This window comes from Acanthisitta chloris, unplaced genomic scaffold (assembly GCF_000695815.1).
Source record: "Acanthisitta chloris isolate BGI_N310 unplaced genomic scaffold, ASM69581v1 scaffold2190, whole genome shotgun sequence".
NCBI classification, from domain to species: Eukaryota; Metazoa; Chordata; class Aves; order Passeriformes; family Acanthisittidae; genus Acanthisitta; species Acanthisitta chloris.
In genome coordinates this window covers 54,943-71,993 of record NW_008649837.1, presented here as the reverse complement: position 1 = coordinate 71,993, position 17,051 = coordinate 54,943, and the positions used below count along the sequence as shown (strand labels likewise).

The following is a 17,051-nucleotide window of genomic DNA, read 5'->3' as shown; positions in this document are numbered from 1 at the left end:
AGGTTCCTGCTGTATTGGGCAATATCTCACATATTTGCCTTCTAAAAACATTTTAAAAGACATTTCTTCAGAGTTACGTTAGAGAGAAAGGGCAGAAAAACTCCTGCTTCCCAGATTTCATGGGTTTCACAACACTGTTTCTGATTCTCCTTCACACTTGCAACCCCTTTTGAGAAATCAGCATTTTTAACATCTCTTAAAGCAAATGTTCTCTAGGCATAGTTTAGATTACAGGAATAACATGGGAAGTCAGGAAAGGTCTTTGCCCTCAACAGGTTGTTGAGATAATTGGTAAGAAAAATAAAACCCTATCTGCTCCCACAGTCTTTTTGTTTGTATGTTTGATCTGCTTTCAAGATTTCTGGTCTTTTGAGCCACAAGCTCACTTCAATCCTATCTTTGTTCAAGCTTTTCTATCTTCGGTGTCGATTTATCCCAATCCTCAAGTGATGCTACTGTAGTCAAAATAGCAATTATTTCTGTGTTCAGTTGTTGAAAACTTTCAGCTGTTTCTTTCCAGTCTGAATTATGTTCACTTTCATGTCTAACAGGTGCAACACTGAAAACAGGGACAGATCTGCAGCAGCTCATTGCAGAGCAGAGGAACAATGCTGCTGCTCTTTCAGGCAAGTTCCATGTAGCTGCCACCAAAGAAAAAGAAATAAATTCATTTATCTGTCCTCTGAGTATATGTCACCCTTTGAAGCATTTTTGCCATAGGGAATAACAGAATCCCTAATTGAAGCAGAGAGGACTTCTTACCCTTGTGTCAGTAAATAATGCACTAGTGAAAGCAAAGAAAGCATGAAGTTCTGGTGACAAAAATCCTTCTTGTGTGCAGCTCTCCACCTTTCTGGAGGGCACATGTGCCAGGGTGAGGCTTAAGGCAACGCTTCAGCAGAAACCTCAGACAAAACCAAAACTTGCTGAACTGTTCCCCTGAGAATTCATAATCAAGTAAATAAAAGACAAAACCTAACAAGCTGAAAATGACTTACAAAACATTTCACAGAACTTTAAAACAAGAGTCAGACACAGACTCCAGATTTCCTGAGATCAGTTGTCTCCTTTTCTCCTCCAGAAAATCTCTCCTCCCCTACTTTTCTCTCAGATGTGCTGGAGGATTCATCTCAAGGTTAAGCAGTTCACAATGTAGGACAATGACTCGATGCATTGAAGTCACCAAATGAGCAGCAAGGTAATGAAGCATAATAATTACTCTGCATTCACAGTAATAATTACTAAAGGTATTATAACCACAAATACAGACACAAAAATACACACAAATCTCAGCTTAAACTTTTTTTTTAATATATGAAGAACAGAGATTCAAGACTCACAAGGATATCAACCCTTTACATGAGTTGCAAATGAAATGAAAACACGACTTCGGAACACTTTTTAAAATTCACCAGTAAGGCAAAAGAAAAGCATAAATAGTTCTGCCAAGCCAGTGACTTCAAAAGACATAGTACAGAAAGCTTTTAATTTTGGCCTCCATTAACGTGACACGTTAATTATCCTATGAATGGTATCTTGAAAATTGTAAAGATTCAAGCCCTGCTGGCAGGAGACAGATAAACCTCAGACCAGCAGAGGTCAGGATACCATCAGGAGTACAACCAGGAGGCTAACACAGGAGCACCACTAGATGACTATAAAAAGACACTAGATTTGCAATTAGCATTAACCCAATAAATACGGTTTCTATGCTGCCACTTTGAGACAGCATGAATGCAATATGGGACAGAGAACCAAGGCAATCTTTCCCCCAATAATTTAAGGCTAACTACAAAGCCACAGTGAATCAGAGCTTCAAAACACATCTACCAGAGTAGCTGCAAGCTGCCTAATATTTATGCTCAGAGACTCAGCCCCCTGCTGTGTCCTTCTGATGGAAATGGAATTATACACACACTCTGTGCTATTAAATGTAATGAAACATGGCAGCAAAACACAACTCTCTCAGGCTGCATGTACCAAAACACGTGAGCTAAGGCAAGCCAAAAGGGACTCAAGTTTCATTCCCTTACAGGAAGCATCTCTGACCAGCTTCAACATACACCTGAAGCTCAAAATAATTTCCAGAAGCACAGCTGCTCTTTAACATTTGAGGAGCTGAGCTGCCTTGGAACAAGTCATTCCATTGCTTTTCCATGCACTCTACTGATCTGTTCAGCCAAGAGGGCTAACTTAAAAATACAGCTTTAAATATTTTGAGTTTTCTGGTGATAGAGAAAACTCTTACAGACAAGCAAGAAGGATGTGATCTAGTCTTGGAGATAACAACAGGCCTGACAGACCAAGGGGAAATAGCCATAGTAACTAGGCCCAGACAAGTAGAAATTTAGTTCACTCATCATTTTTATTGCTTTCCATGTTCCCAACACATCAATTACCAAAACTCATCCTCAAGTACTCTCCAGCAGCAAAAGGATTCTTGAAATAGGACCAGTACCAGCTGCTCACAGGACTTGCATGTCCAGAAACACCCAGCTCAGCAACTCAACATTAGGAGGGAGGTCACCACGTTTCAGTGGCAGCCTGGATATCTGTCACCACTTATCAAACCAGCAAAGCACCCTGTGCTCCTCAGGGGACAGCAATGTGCACCTTGGCATCAAGCCACCACCTCCCCTGGACATCCACCCGGCACAGCTTACGACAGCTGGTGACACAGGACAATAGCTCTCACTCTCTCAGGGCAGAGCTGGGTGTGAGCACTTCAGTATCATTTCCTTTACTGGGTCATATAATGGGTGAGGAAAACTCCTGTCTCGCTGACACGAGTAAATCTAAGATCTGTGGGCAAGTTCATGTGGCCTCAAGGATGGCAGTTCTTGTGGGACTTGAACATGGTTCTTCGGGAATGCAAATTGCTAAAATGTTTCATCAATTCATTTCACAATGATTTATATTTTTAGAAATTGCAAAGCTCTAAATGTTTACTTCCTAGTAAAAAAACCTGGAAGACAGTGGGCTTACCTTTTCTATCACTGCATCATGGACAGGAAGCTCCTCTGGACTAAAAACAAAGACAAAATTGTATTAGTCTTGGTTAATCTTGGCACAAAATCATTTCTGTATAGGCTAGTTCTTCATTTACAGCAGCAAGTGAACAAGAATTCTGAACTGTAAAGAACAAAGATAATGGCACACAGGAACACTTGGAATTTATTTTTCCAGCACAGTAAAACTGGTAATATTTTAACTACAAAACTAAGATTCTGAATCAAAGTAGTGGCATAGACTAAGAGAGGTCAAGAACTTATTTTTTCTTCTCTAAAAGCCACCTGTGCTGTACTACTGAACTGAAAACCAAGTGTTTTTTTATTTTCTTATTTGACCATTCTACTGTTAGGTAAAATACCAATACAAGGAAAGATTTTCTTCCTTTATTTATGTGCTCTAGGAAAAGCACTGAGACTTTGTTTGACTTAGAATAGTTACATTTCATGTTCTCAAAACTACAAAACTCAAAGTAACAAGCAGAAAGTAGCAGGGAAAAAAAAAAAAAGAAGAGAAATCAGATTTGTTAATAGGTATCTAATTAACACTAAAATTTATGGTCTTTTCACTTCCTAGCCTAACCCCAAAAGGCAGGTTAGGAACTGAAAGCTTGAAAAGCAACCTTTGAATACACACATCTTCTGACTTTGTATTACTCTAGTTTCATTCTGAGGGCTTTAACTTCTGTTTTTCATATCAAAGGAACCTGTGTTTTTTCCTATCAAAAGTAACTGGACCACTCAGATGCCAAACACACTTGCCTTGCCCTGCCCTCATCAGCTGCAGCTTCTGAGCACACAGCAGCTCATCTGCAAGTAGCAAGACCCATTCTTGTGTTCCAGAGGTCAAATAAACATCAAACCCAACAAAACCCTGTTTAGAAAGGACTAAAAGGCAGGAAACATATGAAATCCTTTTGAAAATTCTTAGTGAGTCTTGATATTATGGAAAAACCTGACACCCACATCACTATCGTTTCCTATGTGAGGCCATTAAACCCTAGTGTTTTAGACCTGAGCAAACCTCTGCAAGGGCAACAAGAAGAGTTGGGAAAGCTACAGAAGGAGCTGCTGTCAATCAGTGTAAGAAGAGTGTGATGCAAAATGCTTGAATTGTCTTCAGTCTCATTTATTTCATTTCAAAGATGCTGTTTCAGATTCAGAAGTTATACCTGAATAAAGAACTACATTTCAATTACTTCATCTAATGGAAAGGCTTGTTCCAATCAACACCTTTTCAGAGACCACACACACAAGTCAAAGTTTCCAGTACACAGCCCAGGGACAAATTTTAAAACCGAAAGACTGTTCCTTTTGAGCAGCATTGCAAAAAGCATAATCTGTTCATTTAGAAGCATTTTCCAAGTATCTGAAAATTTACTCAGCGAACAACATCAAAATCAAAAAAAGTCTTGATTAACATCTAAAACTGCCTATTTTCAGTGCTACCTGGGGCTGCAAATGTTAGAAATTTATAGTATTGTGCACATTCTCATACACCTAAATCAAATACTGAAAGCCCTTTACATGTCAAATACCAGCTAGAAATTCAGCTTATCTCAAGTGGGAAAAAAAAGCAAAGGGGAAGAAAAAATTCAATTTAGTACAATCTGCTTGGGGTGGCTGTCGTTTGGTTTGAAGTATAAAGATTGCTAAGCTTTTCCACATCACTTCAAACTCCAATTCTTTAGAGCCAGTTACATGCCCTGCCTACCCTCCACCAGCCTCTCACAGCAGCCTCATTCTTCACAGCCCCACGAGGTCACACCAGCAGCTGCCCAAGCACACAACAAACTCTTTCTCCTCCAGAGCCACCACATGTGTGCAAGACACCGATCCAACAGCTGCATGTCCCTGCAGAGTCCCACTGGACACTGCAGCTCCTCTGCTTCACTGGTACCACTTGACAGCTCATCTTCACATTGGCTGATCCACCATGGAAACTGAGCACACAAAAGATTAATCAAATCTTACTTTATCACAAAGCAAGAATGAACTGCAATGATTTATTAAGGAATTGCTCTTTGCTAATTTTGCAGGTTACCAGTAACGTGCACAAATCCAGCATGGCTGAATCACAGAATCAAGAGGGTTGGAAAAGACCTCCAAGATCATTGAGTCCAACCCTATCATGGTCACTAGACCATGGCACTAAGTGCCACATCCAGTCTCAGCTTGAAAACCTCCAGGGATGGTGAATCCATCACCTCCCTGGGCAGCCCATTCCAATGCCTGAGCACTCTCTCCATAAAAAAATCTCTTCCTAATATCCAACCTAAACCTTCCCTGGCAGAGCTTGAGTCTGTGCCCTCTTGTCCTGCTGCTGGTTGCCTGGGAGAAGAGACCAACCCCCACCTGACTCCAACCTCCTGTCAGGGAGGTGCAGAGGGTGATAAGGTCTCCCCTGAGCCTCCTCTTCTCCAGGCTGAACACCCCCAGCTCCCTCAGCCTCTCCTCTGAGAGTAGCTGAAGCTACTGAGCAGGAAAATGTGGCTCTTATGTCCTGGGAAGCAGACACTGCACTCCCTCATTAAATTAACCCAACAGCAAATTTGTGCCCACATTCCTTGTTATTTCCGTCGCTGCACAGCTATGCACTAATACCACATACCCCAGCTGAAATTCCACAGGAGCACGTTAAGCCAGCCCCGTGTTTTCATTCCCAAGACACTGAGCACCAGGCACACAGAGCAGGAGCTGAGGGAATCGCCCCAGGCTGCACAGGAACTCACTGGACTGGAACACACGAGTTCCTGGAGATCTTCCCCTCAGCTAACTAGCTACACCCATGTACTCACTTGCATAAATATTCAACTCTATCCTGCGAGGACTGAGGCAAAGGCACAGTGGGCAAACCAACTCTCTCAAGGCCTTAAAGGTATTTTAAATAAATACATTTCCATTTAGTGTATGTGTTTTCTGTGCAGAAGAACATTAGACACTTTTTTTAAAACATTGGCTGGGATCAGAGACAAAAGCAATTCAGGTCTATTAATCAACATTATTTTATTGTACCTTCTACTTTTTTTTATAATGATGAATCTTTCCCTTCCCTCCCCAGCCCAGCCAATCTGATACTGTTATACCTTCATCACTTCTTTTAATGTTGAATCTTCTCCCAGTGTCCCCAGTCTATTTAAACTTGCATTTTTCCCTGGTTTTATCTGCGTACTTCACCAAATAGTAATGTGAAGCAGTCAACAATATTAACATAATAGAGCCATATCCTGCCCTAGGATGGCTGCTTGCCTTTAATAGCTCAAGTAATATTCATTTAGGGGATACAGAGAGAACAGAACTGATTAACGTAATTAGCTTGGAACCACACAATCCTTGATATCCCAAGGAGGAGTCACAGAGATGCTTATAACTGAGCTCATGAAAACAAGGTCTCGCTTAGCAGAAACAGAATGTTAACACTGTACTGCCCACAATAAAGAAACCTGCTCAATCCGCATCAACCCACTGGTCTGGGTCTGTGGTCCAGCACGGGGCCAAGAGCCTCCCCCAGCTGCAGGCTGGGCAGGCCCCAGTGGATGCTCACAGCACTCAGGGCTCTGGCTGGCACTGCCAAGCAGCTCTGGAATCACACCACCAGAGAAAGGTGTGAAGATGCTATCTACAAGTTTGAGAGCCTCAGAACAGTGGGACCAAATTCCACCTCCAATAAGGAGTAAAGCAGATGTTGGGCTTCCTCCTAGAGGCTCCTCAAAAACATCTCACAGGTTTGACTGGGACTCAGGACCTCTACCCATGCCCCTCACTGCCTGTGATCTATCTGCAGGACTGCCCCAAAGTCACCTTCCTGACTTCCAATCTGGACTATTTCCACCTTCTGGTGAGGATTTTAAGGTCTCTAAGTTCAAAGCAACAGGACTTCAGTTTGAATGACAAGGAAGTGATTGAAAACACCTCTTTTTTTATGACATGATAAGGCTGAATGGATTTCACATCTTTGAACCCACCACGATAGCTAACACAGGTTTTCATGAATATTTCAAGATAACTTAAAAGAAATATTAATCTTCAATGCATAAATATCTGACACCTCAGAACACCAAATATGCAGATCTGTGGTTCTAACCATTAAGCTATGTGTTGCAATTAGCCTCCTCGAGTAACAGTGGTGGCTTAAAGAAATTGAAAAGCCTGAGAATTAACAAGCTTAGAGTCACCTACCCAGTGCTGCTGCTTGAATCAGTTCTCTTTAGACAGCACTTTGAAATACTTGTTCAATACAAACACAAGGAAAGACTTTCTTGTATTTGTCACTCGTCAAGATTTATTCTTTTCTCACATCTGTATTTAAATCCCAAATATCTTCCCTGCTGGCTCAAATCACAGCACTAGTTTGGCTTAAACAAATTTAAGGAATGTAAAACCTCCTCTATCCTTTGCAGCTTCAGCTGAGGATGGAAGATGCAATACTCAGCAGTCTTGATTCACTGATAACCCCAGAACTGCAAATTCCAGAGGAGCAATTCAATTCTTCACAGTTACAAGTTGTAAGAATCCTAACAGTCAAATTTCATCTGCAAAAAATAAAGTGGCAAAAATTGACCGTAATAAGACTAAAAATCTTTACCACAAATCTTACTTGCCCAGAGAACTGCTGCAGTCAAAATTCCTAGCTAAACTGTATTTTTGCTTCTCATCATTTCTATTTCAAACAGCCCTTGCTTAAAAACCCTCTCTGCTTGCTCTGGTCTTTCTTACCCCAGAGAGAATGAGTCACTGCACTGTGAGGAACTTTGGGGCTCTTTATCCTGAACTGCTTGCAGGAACAACTGTGATACATGCAAGTCATTACTTCGTTAAAAAGTCAATTACATCCACTATTCTGTATTACTGAACTCAGCATAACACAACCATTAAAAACTGGAACACCCACAAAGCCTGTGGTGCAGTGCCTATGCTAAATAGTTCTTCAAACTCCTCCTCAATTATTTTCTCATGCTCTCCTCAAAGTACTACTAAGTGCAATAGCATCACCTGGTATCACGTTTTAGCTGAAAAGTGTTTTGAAATCATATTTGGTGTCACATATTAAATACAAGGTGGGAAAAGTTTCTTGCAGAACACTTGTCTTCACAGTCTCATTGAGTTAGTCATGAAGAAACAGATGCTGTGCATTCAGTTTTTCTTTTGTGATGCAATCTTTAGTGTTTAAATCCATGAGGAAAACATACTTGTGACTACCCGGGAGACTTATTTTAAAGGAATTTTTTTGGGGAAAAAAAACCCCAAAACAACCTAAAACACAGGAATTGTGAGTGAAACGTCCACAAAACCATTAGTAAGGCAAAAAAATCAAAATCAAAAGTGTCAAGAAATGAATTCAGGACGAGTGATCGTGCTCAGGAACATACAAGAAGGGAAGAATTCAGTTGACAGGTGCCTGAACATGAGAAGCTTTAGTACAAATGAGGTTGTTTTGCTGCACAATACAGAACTCAGATTGCTGAGTAACAAATTGGAACGTTACAGTCCCCAGGTGTGGGTGTATTAGGAAAGAGTAAATCTTCCCAAGTAGGAACAGTTCTTAGGCTGTGTAATTTGTCAGCAGTGAGTTGTAGGAGTCTATAGCTTTACTAGACAAAAAAATGAGTATATTCACACAGGGAAACCAATTCTGCAGCAATAAACACACTAACTAGGTGTTCCCTGAGGTCTGCCTCCCCTTCAGTGTCTGAGTCACAGCACATCAAGCTGTCAGAGCAATACACAGTACTATGGATGGTTATGACAGTGCTTTGCAACAGAATCACACCTTATTTTATGCACATATACAGCCTGTTCCAAGTACATCCACACTGGTTTCCATGCTAAGTTTGTGAGACCTTTTTCAGCTATTGTCTGATGGAAGAGAAGATAAATAAGCTAATTGTGTAATTCACAGGACACAGCACTGTAATGAGTGATTTGATGTCTGTGTTATGGCACAAGGTAGGCTCAAAGCAAACTGTTTTCTGAAGTCAGCTGAAGAACCCTCATTAACCATTCTAAGTAGAAATAAAACAGTATTTCCACGTTTTGCCCTTCTTTAGACCTGTAATAAAGTTATTCTACTCTTTACAACACAAATCCAAAGCACAACACAGTGTTAATTCAGATCCTTTACTCTAATTTTCAGAGGAATCCTGATAATGAATGATTGCTTTAATTTTCCAACTTTTGAGAGGAAATTAAAGGCAAGAGTGTCATTTTCAAACCCAATAACACATGGAAAAGATTTCTGAGCATATTAAGGAGAAAGTCAGAAAATTGCTGTTTCCCACAGATAAAATTCTAGGGCTCACTTCCATCTTCCCATTTCACAATCTACCTACATAACTCCCAATTTTGACTGTGTCTGTCTCTCAAATTAATTGGCACTTTGTGACTGTAATCATCCACTTTGAATTTTCACCAAACAACCTCTGCACAGTATGGGGGTGGTGACTACAGCAAATTAAAAAACAGCTTTCAGAAGTTTTGTTCAAATCCATAAACAAGCCAAAGCAATTAATTAACATATGGGGTAAGCCAATGTGATATTCCACAATATAATTATCAGGAAATATGCTGCAAGCAAGAATTTAATGCTGGCAAAAGATTGGACCACATGTGATTTTGTGACTAAGATTTAGCTGCAATTATTTTCTGTGGATTCTGTGGATGTTGCTGCCAGGAAGTAACAGCACAGTGCCATGAACACATAATTCCTGTCCAGGAAGGCTCAACTAATGCACCACATTGGAGATAAGATAAAATAAAATCAAAAGTTTTCTCAAATTCAATCAAATCTCAAAATAGTGACTTTTTAGTAGTACTTTGCTATAAATTTCTTGATCGTTTCTCATACTGGCAATAAAACCTGTACAGTGAAGTAATCACCTCCCAAGCAGCAAAAAAGTACCTGTATTTTCACTGCCAAACAGGTGCTTTCCTGTGTCTCTAGTAAAAGACATGTTCTATATGCAAACTTCAAAGTTTTCCCAGTTTGGAATCAGAAAACCTTTGAGAAAATCTACAATGTGCTTAATTGAGCAGGTCAACACTTCCAGCGACTTTGGATGTCACTTTAATCGTACCTAAATAAACACTGAGGTTAAAAAGGTCTTTTCAGAATCACACACCAAGTAGGGGTTTTTTTAAAGATAAAAATCAGTCCCAACTACCTTACAACTCTCAAGAGTCTAAGAGATAGATGAAAAAAAATGGATCTCTTCGCCTTGCTTCTAATTTACATTTGACAAATGTGAAGACACCTCAGATTCTTCCTTGAATACGTAAATTCTGCTTGTAGGCACTGACTGCTCAAAGTTTAGTTCCTGTGCAGATCACTTGCACTGCAGATTAACAGCAATCAAGGCCTTGCTGTGCTGGCAGCTTCAAAATTCATGGGCTATGCAAAGCATATCTCAATGTCAATTAACTGAGACAGTAGTGCTCCAGCAATATTTATCTGTCCACTGCTGATGCTCAAAGCTTTATGCACCTACATTTGCTTCTTTTATGGCATTATCTTGGGTGGTCTCAGATCCCATTTTTGGTGGGTCCTTCACTTGGGTTGAGTGGCAGCATCTTTGCGCTTCTAAAAACCGTCGCCTCAGACCTCTCTCAGCATCCTTAACCTGTGCCAGGGAAACACACTCTGCCCATCTCCTACATTCTTAATCTTCTCTAAATGCTAAATATAGGAGGAAATATGTGTGGTAATAATGATTATGCAAAACACTTCCGCTTTAGAGCTTAAGCAGCAACTCAAAGCCAAGGCCTATCGCTTTGTGAATGTTGTATAAATTAAACCATATTAAGATATTCAATCATTTTTTTCAGTTCTGCTATCTCATAGTTCTTTTCATACAAGGAAGTACTTTGTGAATTCCTACTACACAGCGGGTGATCTTTTACTCATATCAAATAGCAGCAGCTGTTAACAAAAACATATTTGTCCTTAGCTGGCAGAAATTATCCTGCAGCTAACTTGTGTTTGCCATCAAGTCTGCAGGATTGCATTCACCTCATTTCTTCCTGCATCTGCAGAGGATTGGAGGAGTGACAGCCTGGACTAACTCAGCTGAAAGAGTGGATTTAAAATTCAAATTTCAACTCCAGTCTTAAGAATAAGCTAAAGAAACGAGGACCATTGTGGCACAGTTTTAAGAAAAACAAAGTCCATTCCATTCTGAATTACAGCAAATAACAACAGAACATCTCTTCCTTCCCCAGGAAGAACCTGCATGAAGGGAGAGCCGTAGAAGAACCATATGCTAGATTACCAAGGTAACACAAGGGAAACAAATAAAATTTAAAAGGGGGGGGGGGGGAAATCACCAAAACCCCTTTCAAATTACTCTTTAAAACTCCAACTTTAAGTTTTGCTCATCTTAATGTAAGAAAAGAACATCTTAAATACTTTTGTAAAGGAACTGAAATTTGCTGTCCAAATCACAGGAAAGTTCACTGGTAACTTCTAGGTACATAGATATTAAAAAATGTTTGCAACCACGAGGGCACAGCACATGAGCAAAGCTTCTCATTTTCCAAGAGAAGCAAAAATTAACTTGGCAACAAAAACATGTCAGAGAAAGCTACACCTGAAATCCTCCTACTTTCCTTTTTTGGCTATAAATACCTACACAGGAGGTAGCTTTCTCAGCTCTTGTTCAAACTACAGGTGGTTGGCTTCTCTTCTAATGGGTCCAAAATGCCTTCAAGGCTTGCAGAAAATGAGGCAATTCTGGGTTCCAACAGCCTCCTCATCTTCAGGAGGTTCTAAAGCCAACCTGCCTCGGCCAGTGACGAGGCCAAACCCAGTTTTTTTTTCCCAAAGCCAGGAGTATGGCCCCGCCTCCTCCTCCTCCGCCTGCTGAAGTCCTACCACCAAGAACACAAATACTCTAAGACCCTACATGACTGTGAAGCTCACAGATGACCATCCAAGAGAGGTGGTCTGGTTCCTCTCCCTCTGCTGAGTCTGCTTTAGACAACTTTCACGAAACAGCTTTAAATAAACAACCACTGTCACCATCAGGCTGGAAAAAAAACACTTGTTAAAATGGCAGGCGTGAGAAAAAACAAACAACAAAAGCACCGAAGAGTTTCCTCATCTTAACCAAAACACATTCTAAACCAACGTTTCTATTGCAAAATAAGACATTGATTTAAGGAAGCAAATACTGCAAACTGCCCCACACATCTCGTGCTTTTGGATGTAAGCTCAAATGCCTCAATGCAAAGAGAAGGATCACAACACAACCACCACCACAACTGGAGACAGAGATCAAAGTCCACTGCCCATCCTGGAAGCAGAGCCATAAACTCAGTCAGAATAAATAAGGACTATGCAAATTTTACAGCAGGTCCAATGTACTCTTCCACTGTCAGTGATGTTTCAATATAATTGCCACTAAAATTGCCACTTAGCCCCATCACTTCACCATTGGACAGTAAGCAGGGACTCGTTTCAGCGTATCAGAACTCCATAAATCGTGGATACACAGTGGCTTTGTCACAGAGAATGCAATTAAAATACCCTTTGAAAAGTAGTTCCCTGTGGAAGCACGCAAAGAAAAAAAGTATTTGTCTAATGCTAAGAGATGGACCTAAAAAAGACATTTTGAATCTCAGTTACTAACCCACGAAAGCTTCCACTTCTCTCCTTAAATAAAGATCATATCCTCAGTGTACATTAGGGCAAAAGCAGAGAATGTTAAATAGAGCTGAAATTCGTGGTTGGAGTTTTTCTTTTAAACAGCAGTTCCTCAGTATTATGATTAGCAATGAATACTTTGGAGCAAAATCAGCCTAGGCAAGTGTATCACATCTGCAAGGGGAGAACACATGGCACATAGTACCAGATTCCAGTTGAGTTCTCATGGTAAATTTTTAAATGCCACATGAAAAATTCTACACAAAACGATGCACATTCATATATTTAGGAGAAAGAAAATTAAGACAAAACTTTTCTCTGAAATCTGAACTGTTTTTAAATAAAGATTTGTCTTCGGCAGCTGGAAGAGGCTGAACTTGGAGCACTTATTCCCAAGGGAGGGAGGAGTTAAGCCACTCTCCTGACAAGCAGGTCTGACCCTGTCTCTCAGAGCTGAGAAGAAAAGAGAGGAAAGCGACAGCAAGTCCCTGCTGAATGACCAGGATAAATAACATGCAGTAAGATTCATATTTCTAATTGAACAGTTAAGAATAACTATTTCATTGCTTTTTTGGAACATCCAATATATCACTTAACATGTTAGACAAAACCTACTGTGCCTAGAAAATTAAGGATCAGCACTGCACGTCACTGTGAACAGTAACTTTGCAAGTCACCTAGTATACTTGCAGCTCTTTCCTTAAGCTTTGATGTGCAGACATTTCTGCTAAAAAATTGAAATTAAAACGATACAAAATCTCTATTTTTTAATTCTACTTTTATTATTAGCTAATTACAGCTACCATACCTCTTTCTTTAATTTCTATTACCCAAAAGTTCAGCAGAACTTCTTTTGCTGCCAAGAACCCTCAGAGACCAATGCTTACAGATCTTATTTGGAGAGACCTCACTCATGTACCCACCCAAATCAGCAGGGAGAGCTGTGCAAGAGTTGGACACGTGGTTAACAGGCACACTGGAGAAAATACTAAGGCATGAACAAAGAACACTTTAGAGACAAGGACTATTTTTCCAGCAAGGATACATACAAATTACCAAGCAACAGAATGAGAGGCTGCTCATCATATTGTTCCCTATTAAAAAGTTCAGGCTAAAATAATTCTGCTTGGCTGGGGGGGAGGAAATCAATAGCTTCATTTGGAGACATTTTAATAGAGTATCTCACCATCCTTGACTGAGCTTTCCATTTCTTTGCTCCGTATTTTTGGAGCATGCTGTAGAAATGTGTTAGAGCTAATCAAAATGCAATAGGTTTTTGGTTTGGTTTTTGGTGGGGTTTTTTTCCTCAAAGAGTGAAGTTTGATGGAGAAGAGCAGGTAGGTTTCTAACTCAGCAAAAGAAAGAATGAATTCCGCTCCTGGAAAACTGCCTCCGGCAACACGATAATCTCCATCATTAGCAAACTACTCTCAAAGCATGTTCACTTTAATAGACCCATGGGATAAAGACTATGAGTGTGAGTCACTCTCAGCTGCTGTGAATTGGTACAATTCCATCAGAATCAGCTGCACAGAACTACTGTAAGAGCAGCACAAGAATCTAATCCAAATTTTGAAGACTGGCTCGTGAATGGGGTGAGGGGTGGATCACATCTGCATTTTTTACCACTACTATTTTTATTGTGCAGAGTTTTCTTCTCTAGGAAAAAGAAAAAAAAAAGACTAACAAAAAACCTTGCAGAATAAACCTCCAACCTGCCCAACCTCACTAGGCTGATCCTGGAATATTTATCACCGTAAGAGCATCTACCACACTGCACATACATACCCAGTTCCCATTTATTGAGGGAAGTTGAAAGGAAAAACATGTTTAAACTGAATCACCCGAGTTAGACCACAAAACATGACAATATTGGTTATTGCTGTAAGACAATTACTGATGTAAGTTAACACAGATCTTGATAATAACAAGGCCTGAAAATACTTCATATGGCACAGGTCAGAGAAATAAAAGTATTTTTCAATTTTTTTGAGTGATGTCATGGCTGCTTACGGTTTCACAGCTCATTACCAAAAGTTACCAGGATAATTCCATTGTTGGCACTCATCAGTGAACACTGGAAAGAAAAAAGTTCTTGAAAAGTTGCAGCAAATAAATTGCAGTTTCTTCTGTTATTTCTACTTTGCATCTATTAAGATCTGAACACATATAACACTTCCAGCAATATATTAGTCAGCATATCTTAATCAGAATCTCTGTTTCCTAATGAGGAATAGTAAAGTTTGGCCTTGAGCTGCACCTGCCCCAAATTCCAAAAAGCTGTTTTCATGACACTTAGAAAAACACAAGTGCAGTTTGAAAAGCTTTTTTATAAAAGAAAATTGAAGTTCTCCCTCACAGCTGGGTGATGGACAGAGACAGGAGGACAGAAGGCTCATCGAGAACATACACACAAGGACACTTAGACCAGATAATATAAACCCTAACTGCTAGTTAAAAATGAAAGGTGTAGGACTTACTATTTTTTTAAAATACTTTTGCTTGGTCACTATCTGATGAAGGACTGAAATCACTAGTTCCAAGAGGTGAATGCTGTTCAACACCTTACAGATTTCAGACTAAAGCTCCTCAGAACCTGTCAGCATATTGACCAGGGACATATCTGTGTGGTGACCTAAGTACAGATGCCTTCTAGCTGTTTGGATTTGCTCACATTTTACTCACAGACTATCCTGAGTTGGAAGGGACACACAAGGATCACAAGTCCAACTCTTGGCCCTGCACAGGACAACCCCAAAAATCACACCCTGTACCTATGAGCATTGTCCAAACTCCTTGAGCTCTGTCAGGCTTGTAGCTGTGACCACTTCCTGGGGAGATGTTCCAGTGCCCAAACACCCTCTGGGTGAAGAACCTTTTTCCAGTACCTAATGTTTTTGCTTTCTGTGCCATCCTAGGGAGACACCAAGGCTGTTTGGCTTATCTGCTCCTTGATGGCCTAGTGTTGAAAGGTCCCAAAGAGGATCAGCTCTTTAAACTGGTCTTAACCTTTAGAGTGGCAAAATGCTGTTTTCAGCTTCCATCCTATTTTAGGATCACGTACAAAGTTTAGGCTATTTTGCAAACACCAATCAGTCAATGCTCTTGTGACCATTCAACCTCATATAGGGCAGGGAGGAAGGGCAAGGCATAAAGTCATTTTGCCCTTGTAGCTAACTGGAGTTTGACAAAAAATAAATACAAGGATATATTAATGAAAAATAAATCTTTAAATATGTGCTTCAATGACCTTCAAGCTTAAATTGTTATTTGTTTACAAAATATTGACTGCCATTTGGATTTCTTTCCTTTGCTGCTTTGAGACCACTAATGACTTTTAAACTATAAAAAAATGCATATAAAATTGTCACTGCTAAATAGACCAATAAACAAATGAGTATAGATATTATTTCAACTGTCAGCTTAAAGAAATAACTTTTTAAATGTTCCTAGTAGTAGTAGGAAAGTTGCCACTGCCCAAGGAATTTATTCTATTTATTTTAGCAGGTTTTTTAACCATCCTAAAGTAGTAATAAATCAACTAAAGAATTCAAGGAGGGGGAAGGGGCAAATCCCAGATCCTGAGGCATTATTGGAATGCCTGCTATGAGCTTGAAGACACTCAGAAATTCCTTTAGGTTTTTCCCTGAGGTTATTCTCTTATCAATGGCTGCTGCTAGAAAAACTGCAAATAGAAGTATCAGTCACTGAAAGAACAGCCCACAGTGAAAATACTGAGAACATTAACATTTAGTCAGGTTGCAGGACAGAAAGGAACTGCTTTTCTTGTGGGGTGCAGGGTGTGTGCAGTTTGGTTCTGATGGGTAGGGGGTTTATTTTTATTTTTTACTGGGTTATTGGTTTTTTAACTGCAACATTCTGGTGCTTCTGTGTGTGTATTCTGAGCACGAAATGAGAGCTTCTGATTCAATCTGAAGAAAACAAAGGAGGTAGTTTGATGCAATGTTGACCAAAAAGACACAACACATACAAGAAGAGAGGGAAAAAAAAGGAGAAAAGAATCACCAAACAAACCTCTTATTCTTCATGAATACCAAACACATTCCATCTTTTTCATTTCCAAAACCGGTTGAAACAGTTTTTGTTATGACTATCTGTGAAGAGATCTTAGGCATTTCTGCCATTCCTAAAATACTTGATTGCAAAAGTCATCTCCTACAGACTAAGGCTGATCTGAGCTCCAAGGGAACCCCCTGAGATGGTCTGCTGGTCTTCCATCAGCCACAGGTACAGCATCAATGTCCATCAGATGCAGTTCCAAACCTGCACTTCCTAGAAGAGAATATTAGATCTTTTCCAAACACTGACAGCCTGTGTATGCAAACACTGCTGCTAGGCTTCCTGCAGGAAAAAAATGTTCCCTTTAAAACTGAATGGCACTTCTC

The 17,051-nt window shown here is 40.0% G+C and overlaps 1 protein-coding gene across 1 annotated transcript in view; it reads right to left on the bottom strand.

Moving 5' to 3' along the window:
* USP6NL (USP6 N-terminal like) overlaps positions 1–17,051 on the bottom strand; it is a 56,253-nt gene that overhangs the window by 34,093 nt on the left and 5,109 nt on the right. The window contains 1 exon segment of the mRNA XM_009074056.1: positions 2,986–3,025. Coding sequence (XP_009072304.1) covers positions 2,986–3,025 — 40 coding nt within the window.